Source organism: Dendrobates tinctorius, unplaced genomic scaffold (genome assembly GCF_039654945.1).
Source record: "Dendrobates tinctorius isolate UK_male_01 unplaced genomic scaffold, ASM3965494v1 ptg000120l, whole genome shotgun sequence".
Taxonomy (NCBI): domain Eukaryota; kingdom Metazoa; phylum Chordata; class Amphibia; order Anura; family Dendrobatidae; genus Dendrobates; species Dendrobates tinctorius.
In genome coordinates, this window is record NW_027361788.1 from 10,198,483 (window position 1) to 10,217,954 (window position 19,472).

The 19,472-nt window shown below is 50.1% G+C and overlaps 1 protein-coding gene across 9 annotated transcripts in view; it reads left to right on the forward strand.

The window, feature by feature from the left end:
• Positions 1 to 19,472, forward strand: part of GAPVD1 (GTPase activating protein and VPS9 domains 1) — a 101,527-nt gene that overhangs the window by 41,836 nt on the left and 40,219 nt on the right. For 6 of the 9 annotated variants that reach the window (XR_012235000.1, XM_073590738.1, XM_073590740.1 and 3 more), the window contains exons 7-8: positions 340 to 420; positions 3,242 to 3,393. Coding sequence is in view for 8 of the 9 variants with exons in the window: in XM_073590738.1 (XP_073446839.1) it covers positions 340 to 420; positions 3,242 to 3,393 (233 nt within the window). In the remaining variant the exon portion in view is untranslated. The remainder of the gene's footprint in view (positions 1 to 339; positions 421 to 3,241; positions 3,394 to 19,472) is intronic. The other 3 variants (XM_073590743.1, XM_073590744.1, XM_073590746.1) reach the window with 1 other exon arrangement.

The window sequence follows — 19,472 nt, forward strand, 5'->3', positions numbered from 1 at the left end:
GGCTCCCTGCATGAATTGTGACTGTCAAACCGCCACGAGACATGCAGTCGCAGGAACCCGAACATATTTTTCAAGCGTGCCGAAGTCACTCGGTTAGCCCCCGAGCATGCTCAGATAACACCTTATCACACTATATTTTCTCACCACTAGTCCTTGGTTTTGGCTGTCAAAATTCTCATCTACAGCAATATCAGTGCAGTGTAAACAGGAGCCTAACTTTGGCTAAGTGCACACTGGGAAAATATTTTACTTAAAGGTATTTTATGTGTCAGATATTTCAATTATTTAATTTTATTCTTTCTTTTGCAAACTCCAAAATAAACTGTATTGACTTCTTAGGGCAGCAGCTGGCAGCCATGACAGTCTGGGACACGTCCACTTCAAACCTCTCCGCGCACATAAACCTGGTGACTCCTTTTGGTGTGTAATTCGGAAATCCTTCTGTCGTGACAGGAGCTTTACCCATTTTCGGCATGTAACAGCTTGATGTGGAGGGAGAAGTCTATATTAGTAGAAATAAATGTCACTCATGTGTCATGTGGCATTGCTTTTCATAGTCATCATCTTGAAGGGCTGGGTACCTGCTATGCATGTGTATGCCAATATCGGTGTCGCGGTAATTGTTCACCATTGCACTTTGCTTCCATTTCGTAACAGATCAAAGCAAAATCCCGATCTAGTAGTCGGCCAAATATACAGCTCTGGCAAAATTTTCAGTTTGTCTGATTTTTCTCTTTATAGATATATTTTTGAGTAAAATGTAAATTGCTCTTTTATTCTATAAACTACTGACATGTCTTCGGATTTCCAAAAACTAAATTTTGAATGTATTTTCAGAAAATGAGAAATGGTCAAAATAACAATAAAAAACAGTGCTTGCAGATCTCAAATAATGCTAAGAAAACAAGTTCATAATCATTTGGAAACAACAATACTAATGTTTTAACTCAGGAAGAGTTCAGAAATCAATATTTTGTGGAATAACCATGATTTTTAATCACAGCTTTCATGGGTCTTGGCATGCTTTCCACCAGTCTTTCACACTGCTTTTGGGTGACCTTATGCCACTCATGGTACAAAAATGTAAGCAGTTCTTTGTTTGATGGCTTGTGACTATCCATCTTCCTCTTGATCACATTCCAGAGGTTTTCAATGGGGTTCAGGTCTGGAGATTGGGCTGGCCATGACAGGGATTTGATGTGGTGGTCCTTCATCCACACATCGATTGACCTAGCTGTGTGGCATTGCGTATTGTCCTGATGGAAAAACCAGTCCTCAGAGTTGGGGAACATTGCGTAAGCAGAAGGAATCAACTGTTTTTCCAGGATAACTTTGTATGCGGCTTGATTCATACGTCCTTCACAAAGATTAACCTGCCCAATTCCAGCCTTGCTAAAGCATCCACAGATCATCACCGATCCTCCATCTAAAAAACACAGTGGGTGCAAGACACTGTGGCTTGTACGTCTCTCCAGGTCTCCGTCTAACCATTAGATGACCAGGTGTTGGGCAGAGCTGAAAATTAGACTCATCAGAGAAGATTACCTTACTCCAGTCCTCTGTGGTCCAATCCTTATGGTCTTTGGCAAGCTTCAGCCTGGCTCTCCTTTGTTTCTCAGTGATGAAAGGCTTTTTTGCCTTTTTCTACCTTTACATGACTTGAGCCCTGCCTCTAGGAGCCGGTTACGAACTGTTCTTGCCATCACTTCACGTCAGCTGCCGTTTGCCATTCCTTTTGTAGGTCACTTGATGTCATCCTGCGGTTACTGAGTGACATTCAAAAAAGATGTCTGTCATCCCGGTCAGTGGAGAGTCGTTTTCACTCTCTGCCGGTCTGTAGATTTGTTGTTTCCAATGTCTGCTGCTTGACCTTGTTGTAATGGACTGCTGTCTTAGAAATTTTAAGGATGGAAGCAACATGACGCTCACTGTATCCCTTTGCTAGTAAAGCCAAAATTAGCAGAATGAGGTGTAGTCTGCTTTGAATTCAACTGACACTGGAATGGAATGGCTGTCAGACATGTAGAGAAGCTGATTTTTATAAAACTGTGCAGTAGTCCCTTAATTTTTGCCAGAGCTGTATATAACACGTGGTGCCAAAAACCACTGCAGGGTCCGGTTTGATCCAAGTGCAGTGGATTTCCCCACTTTTTGCAGAAAAATGTTCAAGTTTTCCTTTTCCCTTATAATTAATTTTAAAGGAATAGAAAAATTTCTCTATGGGGAAAGTAACAGCACCTCTTAATGTCGGTTGGATGTTTTGAAGGTGCCATTTATTTACCATATGGTCATTTTAGTATCTGATGTTCTGAATTCTTTCAAAATTAATAAGTGAAATCTTTCTGGAGAGATTTCAGTGTTTTTTCCACTGTTCCACCTGGCATGCTCCTTGGCGCTTGGTTATTTCTGGCAAGCCTGGCTTACGTCTGGTTTCTCTCTGCTGAAGCTCATCATCCTGGCATCGGCAGCCTGCATTATTCATCACGCACGTGTCCATAACTGTGTCATTCAGACTGTGAGAAATGTCTACGTCCATGTGTCGGATGTTCCGTGCCAGTTTTTATAGTATATTTATATCAGTCCTTGTGGCTTTTATTGCATCCTTCTGTACATGAATTCTTCTTTTTTCATACGATTTGTATGGATCACGAACATTTAGATCACAAGTTGCTGGGGACTACGAGCTCCAATAACTAGTTCCTTATTAAAGGGATATTCATACATTGTCATGTTACCACATCTCAAGTGAATGGGTCTTGGCTGCTCTGACTGCTTAGACCATCTTTAAGGTTCCCATACACGAGAGCTGTGAGCCGCGCGCGCTCCTGACTCCTCGCTGTGAGCCGCGTGCGCTGCTGACGCCGCGCTGTGAGCCACGCGCCATTCCCATGCTAGAGCTGAGAGCATCACAGCAGTGTCTAGAGTGATCGATACAGGTCTGTGGATCTTAATGCCACCGATTGGCAGCACATTTAGGTACCGTATGTGAAATATGCAACAAATTTGTTTAAATTAATGTAAAAAAGGTTTACTCTAGTGCAAAAAAAAGCAAACAGATTTTTTTTTTTAAATCTAGTTTTACTTCTGCAGGTTTTTTCATTTGTATTGAAAAAAGAAGAAATTGCTTTTCTATGTCTGGGTTATTGAGAAGTGGACAGTTGTGCTGTGTGGGACTCTCTGTACTTTTCACCACGTGTCATACTTCATCACTGCTAATATCTCTCATATTCTCTGACTGCAGTGACTCGCAGCAGGAGCAAATCGAGCCTTTTGGAAGCTGAACACGAGGGTCCACCGCAAGACGCTGCGCCCCAAGATCAACTCGAGGAAGTACTTGTAATTTCACTGGGAACGGGGCCACAACTTACACCTGGCATGATGTCCGAGAATGAGGTATGCACAGTCGCACCCAGCTTGTGAATTAGGTCTATCAGGAATACATATACACATACACATGTATGTGATATGTGTGTGTGTGTATATATATATATATATATATATATATATATATATATATATATATATATATATATATATCACACACACACACACACACACACGGGCAAAAAAGTATTTAGTCAGTCAGCAATAGTGCAAGTTCCACCACTTAAAAAGATGAGAGGCGTCTGTAATTTACATCATAGGTAGACCTCAACTATGGGAGACAAACTGAGAAAAAAAAATCCAGAAAATCACATTGTCTGTTTTTTTTTTCATTTTATTTGCATATTATGGTGGAAAATAAGTATTTGGTCAGAAACAAAATTTCATCTCAATACTTTGTGATATATCCTTTGTTGGCAATGACAGAGGTCAAACGTTTTCTGTAAGTCTTCACAAGGTTGCCACACACTGTTGTTGGTATGTTGGCCCATTCCTCCATGCAGATCTCCTCTAGAGCAGTGATGTTTTTGGCTTTTCGCTTGGCAACACGGACTTTCAACTCCCTCCAAAGGTTTTCTATAGGGTTGAGATCTGGAGACTGGCTAGGCCACTCCAGGACCTTGAAATGCTTCTTACGAAGCCACTCCTTCGTTGCCCTGGCGGTGTGCTTTGGATCATTGTCATGTTGAAAGACCCAGCCACGTTTCATCTTCAATGCCCTTGCTGATGGAAGGAGGTTTGCACTCAAAATCTCACGATACATGGCTCCATTCATTCTTTCATGTACCCGGATCAGTCATCCTGGCCCCTTTGCAGAGAAACAGCCCCAAAGCATGATGTTTCCACCACCATGCTTTACAGTAGGTATGGTGTTTGATGGATGCAACTCGGTATTCTTTTTCCTCCAAACACGACAAGTTGTGTTTCTACCAAACAGTTCCAGTTTGGTTTCATCAGACCATAGGACATTCTCCCAAAACTCCTCTGGATCATCCAAATGCTCTCTAGCAAACTTCAGACGGGCCCGGACATGTACAGGCTTAAGCAGTGGGACACGTCTGGCACTGCAGGATCTGAGTCCATGGTGGCGTAGTGTGTTACTTATGGTAGGCCTTGTTACATTGGTCCCAGCTCTCTGCAGTTCATTCACTAGGTCCCCCTGTGATGTACAATGTCTGTGAGGTATGGGGTTTTGTCCACAAAATATGATGTTTTCTGTTGTAACTTTCCAGTAAGATCCGGCACATATGACAATCCAGGCTGCTAGCTCTGCAGCTTCACCCCTCCTCCCTTCACACACACACAGAGCAGTGCCACCCACCCTCCTCTACAGCCAGTGTTCGCACTAGTAATAGGAGACCCCCCTGCTGTTACAACCATTTGTTTCCTTCTCTCGGCTGAAAAATGAGGGAAAAGGTCTTTGTTTGAAATAAAGGTTAGTAGTAAACATTTAAGAGCCTGCCCTGCGAAAACCGTACCAAGTAGAGATATGAAAATCATATTTTTGTAACCTGAGCGGTCCCAGCTTCGATACCGCGTATCTTTCGAAGTTCTACCCTGTCCAGAACATGAGATAGGATTTGCGCCCAAATGGACGGTCATATCGCATAGATGTTTGATGTTTTCTTGATAGGCTCATTACGCTGGGAAACATGATACCACTGATGAGTCCATACCAGCTTCTCCCATAAAGTTATAGCTAATCTAAGTTTTGTAGCCAAAACATAACTTGGATAAGAGAGGTGGGATCAACCCAGAATGCACCTCTCTGTGATGTCACATAGGAAAGTCTATAAGGCATTCCCTGGCAGAACCAGCTCAGAACAGCTCAAGTCGTCGTGCTAGAAAGACCCGCAGATGAGCGGAGAAGTGCAGCTCCGCCTCCACCCCCCTTAAAGCCACATGGGATGCCAACTGACCACATGTGAGTGTGACTTTCTACCCTTTTAATCCTTTTATTTTATATCTGTACTGTACCTATTTTATGTCTCAATTTTATAGCAACTTTTATCTGTAATCACTGTCCTCTTTCGGAAAATAAATGAAATAATTATTTAGATCTGTCTCCATGCTCTAAGAATCGAACTATACGCCTTTGATAGATAATCGCTACTAATTCAAGGGGTTTGCCACGGACCCTCTTAATTTAACACTGTGAATTAAGTAACCGTGACTGGTGGCAGCGCGTTGTGCACGGCTATTGCGGCTTGCTGGCAGTCCAGAAGGGTCTTATATTGCTGAATAAGGGTCTGCGGCCACAGCATTGATAATTCCCTTACTGCAGAAGCCTAATTGCCGGTTCACAACAGGCAGCCCGTCCGGCGACCAATTATCCTAGGTGCAGTTCCCTGACTGACTTGAGGGTAAGGGGGGCGCCGGAGAGCTGCGAGTTCCAAAGTGGAACTGAGAAAGTGGGATATACATAAATCCCCGCAGTACTTGGAAGGTTGATAGCAGTGGTGGGGCATCCAAAATAAACCCCCCCCCTGCGGCAAATTGTAGAGCGAGAGTAGCTTGCTGGATATTTTGGTCACATGGTGCCAGTGGTGGGATAACTAAGATAAGCCCCAACTGTGCCTGTGATAGCCGTGTGCCGGCAGTGTGTCTCGTCCCTCCGTCCGCTGATACACCCGTGTCAGTGGTGGGACTGTGACATAGTGGTGACACAGGGTCCGCTGTCCGTCGCATATTGGTGGCAGCGGGACCCCCGTTAGTCGCCCGTATTTGGACGAACGGCAGTGGGCTGTTCGTCACATATTGGTGGCAGCGGTGGGATTTGAACCCACGCCCCCGAAGAGACTGGAGGTACTCCAGCGGGGTGGGAATGCCCCCACAGCCCGAAGCAGTGAGCCCAGCAGCGTCCAGACTCCTAAACCCCGGCTAGAGCATTTTCCCATGATGGAAAAGGACGGGGACTTGGACACGTTTCTGCGAGCCTTTGAGAAAGCCGGCAGACAGTACCAGCTGCCTAGAGACCAATGGGCAAGGTACTTGACCCCAGGGCTAAAAGGCAAAGCCCTGGAGGCATTTGCTTCTCTTCCGCCAGAAGCCGATGACGACTATGACGCCATAAAGCAGGCGCTGATCGCCAAATACCGGCTGACACCTGAGGTATACCGAAAGAAGTTCCGGCACCTCCAACGTGGCCCACACGATAGCTACAGTGATGTGGTGCAAGGACTCAGGACCCACTTTGACCAGTGGATCCATGGACTGTCCGTTGAAACCTTTGAGCAGCTACGGGACCTGATGATCAAAGACCAGTTCCTGCATCTCTGCCCAGCTGAGGTCCGACAGTTCATCCTGGACCGCGGACAAAGCGGCGCAGATCGCCGACAACTACGAGGCCAACCGGAAGCCCGAGACGCGGAGGCCAGTCGCCACCAGCTGGAAAGGGGGTAAGCCAGCAACCAACCCCAGTGCCCCAGCTAGCCGTCCCTCCGGAGGCCCAGTCCCTGTTGCCAACAGCAGGCCGGCTACTGACAGTCGCCTGTGTCACCACTGCCAGCGGCCTGGTCACTTCTTTTACGCCTGTCCGAATAGGCCGAAGAACCCCCCAGCCAAGGCCCCCGGGCCCAACGCCTCTGTTCTTTTGGTGGGAGGTGTGGTTGGGAGGGCTGACGACAACGTTCAACCTGTTCATGTGGGGGCCCGTCTTGCTACAGGCCTCAAGGACACCGGGGCTGAACGAACCCTCATCCGTCCTGGACTGGCGGCCACTGAAGAGTTTGTTGAGGGGAAAACCCTGACTGTCACCGGGATTGTAGGCACCCGTTGTCCCTTGCCAGTGGCACGAGTTTTTCTTGACTGGGGTGCCGGGAGCGGGTTGAGGGAGGTGGGAGTGTCTGAAAACCTGCCCACTGATGTTTTATTGGGGACTGACTTGGGGAGGATGGTTGCATACTATGTCCCTGACACCCTTCCCCAAACTGATAATAAGGGTAACGTTAACCCTGATGATGTTGATGATGGGAAACTGAATGTGTTACCTGCTAATGCCTTGATGAGTAATGATGTAACTAACAACCATTCTTTCCCCAGGTATGATGCTGATGCTGATGTGAATGTACCAAAGCAAACTGATAACCATTCTTCTCCTAGGAAGGATGATGATGATGTTGATGTATCTGTGCCGACTGAACCCGTTAACCCTTTCTTTGAAGCAGTAGATATGTCCACAGGTACCGAAGTGCTCAGTCCCGTCACTCTGCGGAGTGAGACTGCTGAGGAACCCCTGGCAGGAGTAAGCAACGGTGCTCAAGGAAATGGGGAGGTGCATGGGGACCATGAGGAAGGTAATGCCATGCAGCTGACCAGTGCCACCGAGGAAGGTAACTGGCCCATAAGTAGCCCTGCTCCTGAAGTGTTGGGGGTGGATGGGGAGGTAGAGCCCAGGGCAGCACCGGCTGGTGGGTCTGTAGAAATCCCCAGGGAGACAGCATACATAGCAGCTGTCTCACGCAGTCAGAGTGCCCAGATCGCAGGTAACGCACTGTCTTCTGGACCCTCTGCTGCTACAGTAAAGGAGGTACCCTGACGTCACTTCTGGCTGCCTCCAGCATGGAGTTCCAGGCTGCTCTGCACTCAGATGCCAGCCTGGAGAAATTGAGAGGTCTCGCCGAGACGCCCACCTCCAAGCCTGATAAGGAGAGGGTGTTCTGGGAACGAGGAAGGTTGTACCGGGAGACAGTACCCGGAGATCCTAAAAAGGAGTGGTTGAGGGAAAGACAGCTGGTCGTCCCCTATCAGTTCAGAACTGAGTTGTTGCGGATTGCCCATGAGATTCCACTCGCTGGACACTTGGGCATCAGCAAAACAAAGGCACGGCTGTCTCAACACTTCTATTGGCCCAAGATGGGGACAGATGTAACACACTACTGCCGCTCCTGCGCCACCTGTCAAAAAGTGGGTAAGGCGGGGCCTGCTCTTAAGGCTCCCCTTATTCCTTTGCCGGTGATAGAGGAGCCTTTCCAGAGAATCGCGGTGGACATTGTAGGACCGCTGTCTGCCCCCAGCAGCTCCGGAAAGCGATACATTCTCACCGTGGTAGACTACGCTACCCGGTACCCAGAGGCAGTAGCTCTGTCTTCAACCAGGGCAGATAAGGTGGCTGACGCACTGGTGACCATCTTTTCAAGAGTAGGATTTCCCAGGGAGATGCTTACCGATCAAGGGCCCCACTTCATATCTCGCCTAATGGAGGCTCTCTGTGAGAAAATGCAGGTGACGCACCTGGTATCGAGTCCGTATCACCCACAGACTAATGGTTTGTGTGAACGTTTCAACGGTACCCTCAAACAGATGCTCCGCATACTGGTTGAGACCCAAGGGCGCGACTGGGAGCGGTACCTCCCACACCTGCTGTTCGCTTACAGAGAAGTTCCGCAGGCCTCGACCGGGTTCTCCCCCTTCGAGCTCCTGTATGGCAGGCGAGTCCGGGGACCCCTTGGGTTGATAAGAGAATCCTGGGAAGATGAGCCAAACCCCACAGAAGTGTCCATCGTGGATTATGTCATGCGCTTCCGTGACAAGATGCAGACCTTGACGCTGTTGGTGCATGACAACATGACGCAGGCTCAGGCTGACCAGAAGCGCTGGTACGACCAGAACGCCCGGGAGCGGACCTACCAGGTGGGTCAAAAGGTGTGGGCGCTGGTCCCTGTACCAACGGATAAGCTTCAGGCAGCCTGGGAAGGCCCGTACGTCGTCCACCAACAGCTCAACCCAGTCACCTACGTAGTCACGCTTGACCATGCTCGGGGTAGGCGCAAGGCCTTTCACGTCAACATGCTGAAGGCGCACTACGAACGTGAAGCTTGCGTCCTACCGGTCTGCAATCTGCCAGAGGATGGGGAGGAAGATCCCCTCCTGGACATGCTGGCCCAGGCCAAGGCCGATGGGTCCATTGAGGACATGGAGATAAGTGGTTCGCTAACCATATCCCAGCGGTTGCGGTTGATGGCCACCCTGGAACTCTTCCGGCCCGTGTTCACCAACCGTCCTGGGAGGACGGAGTTAGCGGTTCATGACGTGGACACCGGGAATCACGCCCCATTACGGCGAACACCTTATCGGATCTCTGAAACGGTGCAACAAGTCATGCGCCAAGAGATCGATGAGATGTTAAGGCTGGGGGTGATTCGACGGTCAAAAAGCGCGTGGGCTTCACCTGTAGCCCTCGTGCCTAAAAAGGATCGAACCACCCGGTTCTGCGTGGACTACAGGGGGCTCAACGCCATCACAACCTCTGATGCCCACCCAATGCCGCGCATCGAGGATCTGCTCGAGCGGTTGACAAACGCCAACTACATATCCATCATGGATTTGAGTCGGGGATACTGGCAGATTCCCCTGAGCCCTGAGGTGCAGGAGAAATCCGCCTTTATCACCGCCTTTGGACTGTACGAGTCCACGGTCATGCCCTTCGGCATGAAGAATGCCCTTGCCACTTTCCAGCGGATGGTCAACCACCTGCTTCGGCGACTGGAGGAGTATGCAGTGGCGTACTTAGACGATATTGCCGTCTTCAGTTCCACCTGGGAGGAACACCTTCAGCACCTCCAGGAGGTGCTCAAGCGTCTTCACCAGGCAGGCCTGACCATCAAGCCGGGGAAGTGCCAGATAGGCATGCGCAAGGTCCACTACCTGGGGCACCGGGTAGGCGGGGGTTCCATGAGTCCGGAGCCAGAAAAAGTGGACGCAATCGTGTCCTGGCCCACCCCCAGGACCAAGAAACAAGTGAAGTCCTTCTTGGGCACTGCAGGGTACTATAGGCGGTTCGTACAGGACTATAGCGCCCTTGCCAAACCCTTGACTGACCTCACCAAGCAGAGGCTACCCCAAACAGTCAACTGGACAGATGACTGTGAGGCGGCTTTCCAAGCTTTGAAAGCAGCCCTGTGCAACTCTCCAGTGTTGAGAGCAGTCGACAGCAGTCGCCCGTTTCTGGTACAGACCGACGCCAGCGAGTTTGGCCTCGGTGCTGTGCTTAGCCAGGTCGATTCGGGGGACCAAGAGCACCCCGTGTTGTATCTGAGCCGGAAACTTTTGCCGAGGGAAGTGGCATACTCGACTATCGAGAAGGAGTGTCTGGCCATGGTGTGGGCACTGCAGCGTTTGCAGCCCTACCTGTACGGGCGGGCCTTCACGGTGGTAACTGACCACAACCCTCTGAGCTGGTTGCACACAGTGTCCGGAACCAATGGAAGGTTGCTCCGCTGGAGCCTTGCCCTTCAACAGTACGACTTCACTGTAAAACACAGGAAGGGCAGTGAAAACGGCAATGCCGATGGGTTGTCCCGCCGGGGCGAACCCGCTGAGGTGCGCATGGCCGATTACCGAGAGGTAATGCCTCCTTAGTGCCCTCTTAAGGGGGGAGGTGTGATGTACAATGTCTGTGAGGTATGGGGTTTTGTCCACAAAATATGATGTTTTCTGTTGTAACTTTCCAGAAAGATTCGGCACATATGACAATCCAGGCTGCTAGCTCTGCAGCTTCACCCCTCCTCCCTTCACACACACACAGAGCAGTGCCACCCCCCCTCCTCTACAGCCTGTGTTCGCACTAGTAATAGGAGACCCCCCTGCTGTTACAACCATTTGTTTCCTTCTCTCAGCTGAAAAATGCGGGAAAAGGTCTTTGTTTGAAATAAAGGTTAGTAGTAAACCTTTAAGAGCCTGTCCTGCGAAAACCGTACCAAGTAGAGATATGAAAATCATATTTTTGTAACCTGAGCGGTCCCAGCTTCGATACCGCGTATCTTTCGAAGTTCTACCCTGTCCAGAACATGATAGGATTTGCGCCCAAATGGACGGTCATATCGCATAGATGTTTGATGTTTTCTTGATAGGCTCATTACGCTGGGAAACATGATACCACTGATGAGTCCATACCAGCTTCTCCCATAAAGTTATAGCTAATCTAAGTTTTGTAGCCAAAACATAACTTGGATAAGAGAGGTGGGATCAACCCAGAATGCACCTCTCTGTGATGTCACATAGGAAAGTCTATAAGGCATTCCCTGGCAGAACCAGCTCAGAACAGCTCAAGTCGTCGTGCTAGAAAGACCCGCAGATGAGCGGAGAAGTGCAGCTCCGCCTCCACCCCCCTTAAAGCCACATGGGATGCCAACTGACCACATGTGAGTGTGATTTCTACCCTTTTAATCCTTTTATTTTATATCTGTACTGTACCTATTTTATGTCTCAATTTTATAGCAACTTTTATCTGTAATCACTGTCCTCTTTCGGAAAATAAATGAAATAATTATTTAGATCTGTCTCCATGCTCTAAGAATCGAACTATACGCCTTTGATAGATAATCGCTACTAATTCAAGGGGTTTGCCACGGACCCTCTTAATTTAACACTGTGAATTAAGTAACCGTGACTGGTGGCAGCGCGTTGTGCACGGCTATTGCGGCTTGCTGGCAGTCCAGAAGGGTCTTATATTGCTGAATAAGGGTCTGCGGCCACAGCATTGATAATTCCCTTACTGCAGAAGCCTAATTGCCGGTTCACAACAGGCAGCCCGTCCGGCGACCAATTATCCTAGGTGCAGTTTCCTGACTGACCCGAGGGTAAGGGGGGCGCCGGAGAGCTGCGAGTTCCAAAGTGGAACTGAGAAAGTGGGATATACATAAATCCCCGCAGTACTTGGAAGGTTGATAGCAGTGGTGGGGCATCCAAAATAAAACCCCCCTGCAGCAAATTGTAGAGCGAGAGTAGCTTGCTGGATATTTTGGTCACATGGTGCCAGTGGTGGGATAACTAAGATAAGCCCCAACTGTGCCTGTGATAGCCGTGTGCCGGCAGTGTGTCTCGTCCCTCCGTCCGCTGATACACCCGTGTCAGTGGTGGGACTGTGACATAGTGGTGACACAGGGTCCGCTGTCCGTCGCATATTGGTGGCAGCGGGACCCCCCGTTAGTCGCCCGTATTTGGACGAACGGCCGTGGGCTGTTTGTCACACCCCCCACGTGGTTCTGGGATTTTTGCTCACCGTTCTTGTGATCATTCTGACCCCACGGGGTGGGATTTTGCGTGGAGCACCAGATCGAGGGAGATTATCAGTGGTCTTGTATGTCTTCCATTTTCTAATTATTTCTCCCACAGTTGATTTCTTCACTCCAAGCTGGTTGGCTATTGCAGATTCAGTCTTCCCAGCCTGGTGCAGGGCTACAATTTTGTTTCTGGTGTCCTTTGACAGCTCTTTGGTCTTCACCATAGTGGAGTTTGGAGTCAGACTGTTTGAGGGTGTGCACAGGTGTCTTTTTATACTGATAACAAGTTTAAACAGGTGCCATTACTACAGGTAATGAGTGGAGGAAAGAGGAGACTCTTAAAGAAGAAGTTACAGGTCTGTGAGAGCCAGAAATCTTGATTGCTTGTTTCTGACCAAATACTTATTACTCTGTCGCCTAATTGGGGGACACAGAACCTTGGGTGTTATGCTGCTGTCCACTAGGAGGCGACACTATGCATAATCTGAAAAAGATTAACTTTGGCTCCTCCTCTGCAGTATACACCCCTAGACGGCGTCAGCCTTCTCCAGTTTTTGCTTAGTGTCGCAAGGAGGCACACCTTTTTTCTTCCGTTTTTTTTTTTTTTTTTCCTTTTTTTCACGGATATACAGATGAAGAAAAGTGGGTCTCCAGCGAGACTCCCGGCATGGCTCCCTCCTCGGTCCCCTATTAGGGGTACCCGGTTGAGGTTGAGGTGGTTTTTTCCCCATGTCGCTCCCTCCCCAGTCCCTCGGGTCCTGGTTCGAGGTCGAGACCCCCCTCCTTCCCCAACCCCTTTGGGGTCTGGGTTGAGGTTGAGGCGAGGATGAAGACCCCCTGACGGTGACAGACGCACCCTCCCTAATCCCCCGCAGGGGGTATTAGGTTGAGACGCCGCAGGTAGGGTCGGAGATCAGGCAGCATTCCGCAGCTTCCAGGGACCCCAGGCCGGCTGAGGGATCCTGTGGGGGCCGGGGGAGGGTGCGGACTGGATGGCACAGCAGAAACAGGGCTTTTCTGCGTCCCTGTCTCTGCAGCAGCAGCGGCTCCATAGCCCTTCAGGGGCCCCCCATACAAAAACCGCTACCCCTGCTACCCCCACCGCTATCCAGTCGACCGTTCTGGGGGGGTCTGGTACAAATCCGCCCCCCCCCCTGGACTACCGCGCCGCTCTGGAGCCCTCCTGGGCATCAGGCTTCAAATTTAGACCGCGGCTTCGGCCTAGCTGAAGCCGCCGCCTTTTCCCCGCCCCCCGGCCCGCCCCCCGGATGACCAAAATGATACACTGGAGTGTCATAGAAGGGGCGGATTGAGGCAGAAAGGGGGCGTTTTTACACAGCCCAGCGCGCCCTTTTCAGCTCTCCGCCCCCTCCTCCCTCTCCTCAGAGCCCCGGTGGCCATTTTTTCTGGATGAGATCCAGGAGAAAAGCATCACAGCGGTCTCCGGGGGGCACAGAACTTGGATCTGTCGGCGCTGGACCTAGGGGCACACCGGTGGGGTAAGCTCACAGCTGGGTTCTCATTACTCAGCTGTGAATCTATACTTCCTATAAGGCTTTCTGTGGGTTCCCTCTGCGTAGCCACCCCTGTACGATCCCTTATAGTCAGCCTCTGTGCACTATGCCGGGCTCAAGGAAGAGAACCAGGCAGGAATGTTTCTATGCATTCTGCACAGCCTGCAAAGCCACGCTCCCTAGTGGCAGCACGTATCCGCACTGCCGGGACTGCATCCAGAACTCTGGGTCAGAACCCCAGGGAGTCCCTACTGACGCTTCAGTGTCACAGGCCACGCCGGAATGGGCAACTCAGATGTCTCAGTCTATGTCACAGTCCATAGACAACCTAACTGCTACATTGCTGCAAGCTCTGCAGAGTCGGGCCCCGGCTATGGACGGTACACAGCAAACGGACAGCTTGTCTCAGGAACATGCTGCTTCCGACTCACAGACGTAAGCGGACTCACAGGTCTCGATCACCTGAGTCGCACTATAGCACAAGGTCGTCCCCCTCTAGGGAGAGACAGCGTCATTCCAGGTCTCCTGGGCAGTCCCCTGCCACAGACAGACAGTGCAATTTACCACAGGGATCCCCCACCACAGAAGACCCCCGCCCCAGGTCGCCCTCCAGGGATCACCTTAGTGAGGCACAGGATTCGGAGGGCATCTGTGACTCCGACTCAGATAATGAAACGGTCAGGTCCGTGGTACCTTCTCCCCCTAGCAATACAGCGCTAGTTGAGGACATAATTTCTTCTATTCATCGGGTGCTAAAAATTCCAGAGTCGCCCCCGGAAGTCCCAAAACATAGGATTTTCTTCGAAAGTGTTCAAAAACCACCTAAGGTCTTCCCTAATCACGATGAGTTTGAGAAAATACTTACCAAACAGTTTGCGCAGCCTGACAAAAAATTCGCTAATCGCAAATATCTGGAAGCGAAGTACCCCTTCCCACAGGAAGACACCAAACAATGGGCAGATCCACCTGAAGTGGACCCTCCGGTTTCTAGGCTAGCAGCGCAGACTTTACTCTCTCTGCCGGATAGCTCAACCCTCAGGGACGCAGCAGACCGGCAAGTAGAACGCATGGCTCGTTCTATTTTCGAAGCGGCAGGCGCCTCTCTGGGCCCTGCGTTTGCTTCAGTTTGGGCAGCCAAGGCCATCCTAGCTTGGGCCAAAAGACTACAGGAGGGTCTTCAGGCTTCAAATCCTGAACTCTCGGACCAAGCGGTCCAGATGGCAGTGGTAGCAGACTACATGATTCATGCAGCCCTGGATTCCGCCAGAGGTGTAGCGGGAATAGCATCAAACGCCATCACGATCCGACGCATCCTCTGGCTGCGAGAATGGAAAGCGGATGCGGCCTCAAAGAAGTCCCTCACGCGACTTCCGTATTCTACTGGTAGACTTTTCGGCGAAAAGTTGGACACCATGATAGCCAATGCCACCGGGGGTAAGAGTACCTCTCTCCCTCAACTAAAACCGAAACGCACGTTTAAACGAAGAAACCAGACGCGATTCCGATCCTTTCGGAATTCCTCGGGCTGGTCCGTTTCGCGCCCAGTGCAAAACCGCAACCGTTCTCCACGCAGAGACAACCCACGGACGCAGCAGCGACCGGACAGGGCTTGGCAGTCGAAAGCAGGCCAAGCGAATCCCAAGGGAGGAAAACCTCAGAACTTCACTTCATCATGACTCGAGACCTCCGGAAGACACCCCACCAGTAGGCGGCCGACTTTTACTCTTTCAGCAAGTCTGGCTGCCTATTACAGAAGACAGGTGGGTCAGGGAAATAGTGTCTTCCGGATACAAGATAGAGTTCACTTCCGTTCCACCGAACCGGTTCTTCCTTTCTGTTCCTCCAACACCACCAGAAAAGGCTCGTGTCTTCCACCAAGCGGTTTCCTCTCTTCTTCAATCAGGAGTTGTGGTGCCGGTTCCCGCGAACGAGAGATTCCGAGGATTCTACTCAAATTTGTTCGTAGTCCCCAAGAAAGGAGGCGGCGTCCGACCCATACTGGACCTAAAACAGCTCAACAATTACGTACGGGTCCGTCATTTCCGCATGGAGTCCCTCCGGTCCATCATTGCATCCATGGAGCAGGGAGAATTCCTCGCCTCCATAGACATACAGGATGCGTATCTCCACATACCAATTGCTCCCGCCCACCAAAGGTTTCTAAGGTTCGCGGTCAACCAAAACCACTACCAGTTTGTCGCCCTTCCGTTCGGACTCGCCACGGCTCCAAGAACGTTCACCAAAGTCATGGCGGCCACCATGGACGTCCTGCACTCAAGAGGCATTCTAGTCGTCCCGTACCTGGACGACCTCCTCGTCAAGTCTCCCACTTTCAAAGACTGCGAGGTCAGTGTCTCAATCACTCTAGACACTCTGAGTCGCCTGGGATGGCTAGTCAACCTACAGAAATCGTCGACCATCCCAACTCGGACTCTAACATTCCTGGGAATGGTATTCGACACCACCAGGGGCCTGGTGCTCCTTCCCAAGGACAAGACACTGGCCATCCGTCTGGGAGTTCGCACACTCCTTCGCAGTCCTCCTCGATCTCTCCGGTTTGCCATGAGAATCCTCGGCAGGATGGCAGCAGCAATAGAGGCAGTGTCATTTGCCCAGTTTCACCTCAGGGTCCTTCAGCTAGCCATACTCAGATCTTGGGACAGGAACCCCTTCTCCCTCGACAGGGAGTTCAGGTTGACGTCATCAACCAGGAGGTCCCTGCATTGGTGGCTCAAACCAACCTCGCTTACACGAGGGAAGCCATTCCTCTCAGGACAATGGAAGATCCTGACTACCGATGCAAGCCTGACAGGCTGGGGGGCGGTGCACCTACATCACAGGGCACAGGGCAAGTGGTCACCGAGGGAAGTGATATTGCCCATCAATGTTCTGGAAATCAGGGCCATTCTCTTGGCACTGAGAGCCTTTCATCACTTGCTTGCAGCCTCGCACATACGGATACAGTCGGACAATGCCACGGCTGTGGCATACGTGAATCACCAAGGCGGGACCCGCAGCGCCCAGGCGATGAGAGAAGTGGCTCATATCCTCCGCTGGGCGGAAGACACAAGGTCGGTACTTTCTGCGGTACACATTCCGGGTGTAGAAAACTGGGAAGCCGACTTCCTCAGCAGGCAAGGAATGGACTTGGGGGAGTGGTCTCTCCATCCCGAGATTTTTTACCAGATCTGTCAACGATGGGGAACACCCGGATGTGGACCTAATGGCATCCCATCTCAATACCAAGGTTCCCAATTTCATGGCCAGGACACACGACCCGCGGTCGCTCGGAGCGGATGCCCTGGTCCAGGACTGGTCCCAGTTCCGACTCCTGTACATTTTTCCACCCCTCCCCCTAATCGCCAGGGTCGTGAGGAAGGTCAAGCAAGAGGGAGTTCCGACCATCCTCATCGCGCCAGACTGGCCCAGACGTACTTGATACGCCGACATCGTCCAACTTACGGCAGACGCCCCCTGGCGTCTACCCGACCGCCACGACCTTCTGTCTCAAGGTCCGTTCTTCCACCAGAATTCAGGGGCCCTCAATTTGACGGCATGGCCCTTGAAACCTGGATTCTAACCCAGGCAGGTTTTTCACCGGCAGTCATTGCAACTATGATCAGGGCAAGGAAGCCTGCCTCCGCCAAGCTCTATTATCGTACCTGGAGAGCCTTCTTTTCTTGGTGCGAATCTCATGGACAAGTCCCACTCCCTTATTCCCTCCCGAAGGTACTAGGTTTTCTTCAATCGGGCCTAGATGCCAAGCTATCCTTAAGTTCGCTTAAGAGTCAGGTGTCGGCGCTTTCAGTCCTTTTTCAAAAGCGCATTGCTATTAAACCGCAAGTAAGGACTTTCATCCAGGGAGTTTCCCGATTGGTTCCTCCCTACAAACGTCCGATGGATACGTGGGACCTCAATCTGGTCCTGACAGCATTGCAAGCTCCACCCTTCGAACCTCTTAGAGGAGTTCCACTCTCCATTCTGTCTCAGAAAGTGGTTTTTCTAGTGGCTATCACCTCGTTACGCAGAGTGTCGGAATTGTCAGCACTTTCCTGCAGACGACCTTTCCTAGCCTTTCACCAGGACAAGGTGGTTCTCCGCACGGTACCATCCTTCCTTCCGAAGGTTGTGTCCAACTTTCACCTTAACGAAGAGATTTCACTGCCTTCCCTTTGCCCGGTTCTGGTCCATAGAGTGGAGAAGGCTCTGCATACGCTTGACCTAGTCAGGGCATTGCGGATTTACGTGTCCAGGACTGCACCTTTCCGGAAATCCGATTCCCTCTTCATTCTTGCGGAAGGTAGTCGCAAGGGGTTGCCGGCTTCCAAGGCTACCCTTGCCAGGTGGATCAAGTCCACCATACATGAGGCCTACCGACTTAACAGTTCCCCTCTTCCGGCCGGTATCACGGCACACTCTACACAGGCAGTAGGGGCCTCCTGGGCCATTCGGCATCAGGCTTCGGCACAACAAGTGTGCAAGGCGGCCACTTGGACTAGCCTACACACGTTTACGAAACACTGCAGTGTTCATACCCAGTCCTCAGCGGATGCGAGCCTGGGTAGACTGGTTCTGCAGGCGGCAGTACCCCAAGTCTAGGGGACTGTCAGCACAATATTCGTCCACTGCTTCCCACCCAGGGACTGCTTTGGGACGTCCCAAGGTTCTGTGTCCCCCAATTAGGCGACAGAGTAAAGGAGATTTTTGTGTACTCACCGTAAAATCTCTTTCTCTTAGCCTTTAATTGGGGGACACAGCTCCCACCCTGTTGCCCTTACGGGCCGTTGTTTCCTGTTGAGTTCTCATATTGTTCTTGAGCTCGTACATAGTAGCCTTCTTACAGGCATGGTTATGTTATTTGGTTACGTTCCTCCTTATGCTTTGGCACAAAACTGGAGAAGGCTGACGCCGTCTAGGGGTGTATACTGCAGAGGAGGAGCCAAAGTTAATCTTTTTCAGATTATGCATAGTGTCGCCTCCTAGTGGACAGCAGCATAACACCCAAGGTTCTGTGTCCCCCAATTAAAGGCTAAGAGAAAGAGATTTTACGGTGAGTACACAAAAATCTCCTTTTTCCACCATAATATGCAAATAAAATGAAAAAAAAAACAGACAATGTGATTTTCTGGATTTTTTTTTCTCAGTTAGTCTCCCATAGTTGAGGTCTACCTATGATGTAAATTACAGACGCCTCTCATCTTTTTAAGTGGTGGAACTTGCACTATTGCTGACTGACTAAATACTTTTTTGCCCCACTGTGTGTGTGTGTGTGTGTATATATATATATATATATATATATATATATATATATATATATATATATATATATATACACTATGTGTGTGTGTGTGTGTATGTATATATATGTGCTCAAAAAATAAAGTGAACACTAAAAGCCAACATCCTAGATATCACTGGATGAAATATATTCGTTGCAAATTATCATTCATTACATAGTGGAATGTGTTGAGAACAATAAAACTTAAAAATGATTCATGTGTAAATCAAAATTAATATTCCATAGAGGTCTGTATTTGGAATGATACTCAAAATCAAAGTGGAAAATCAAATT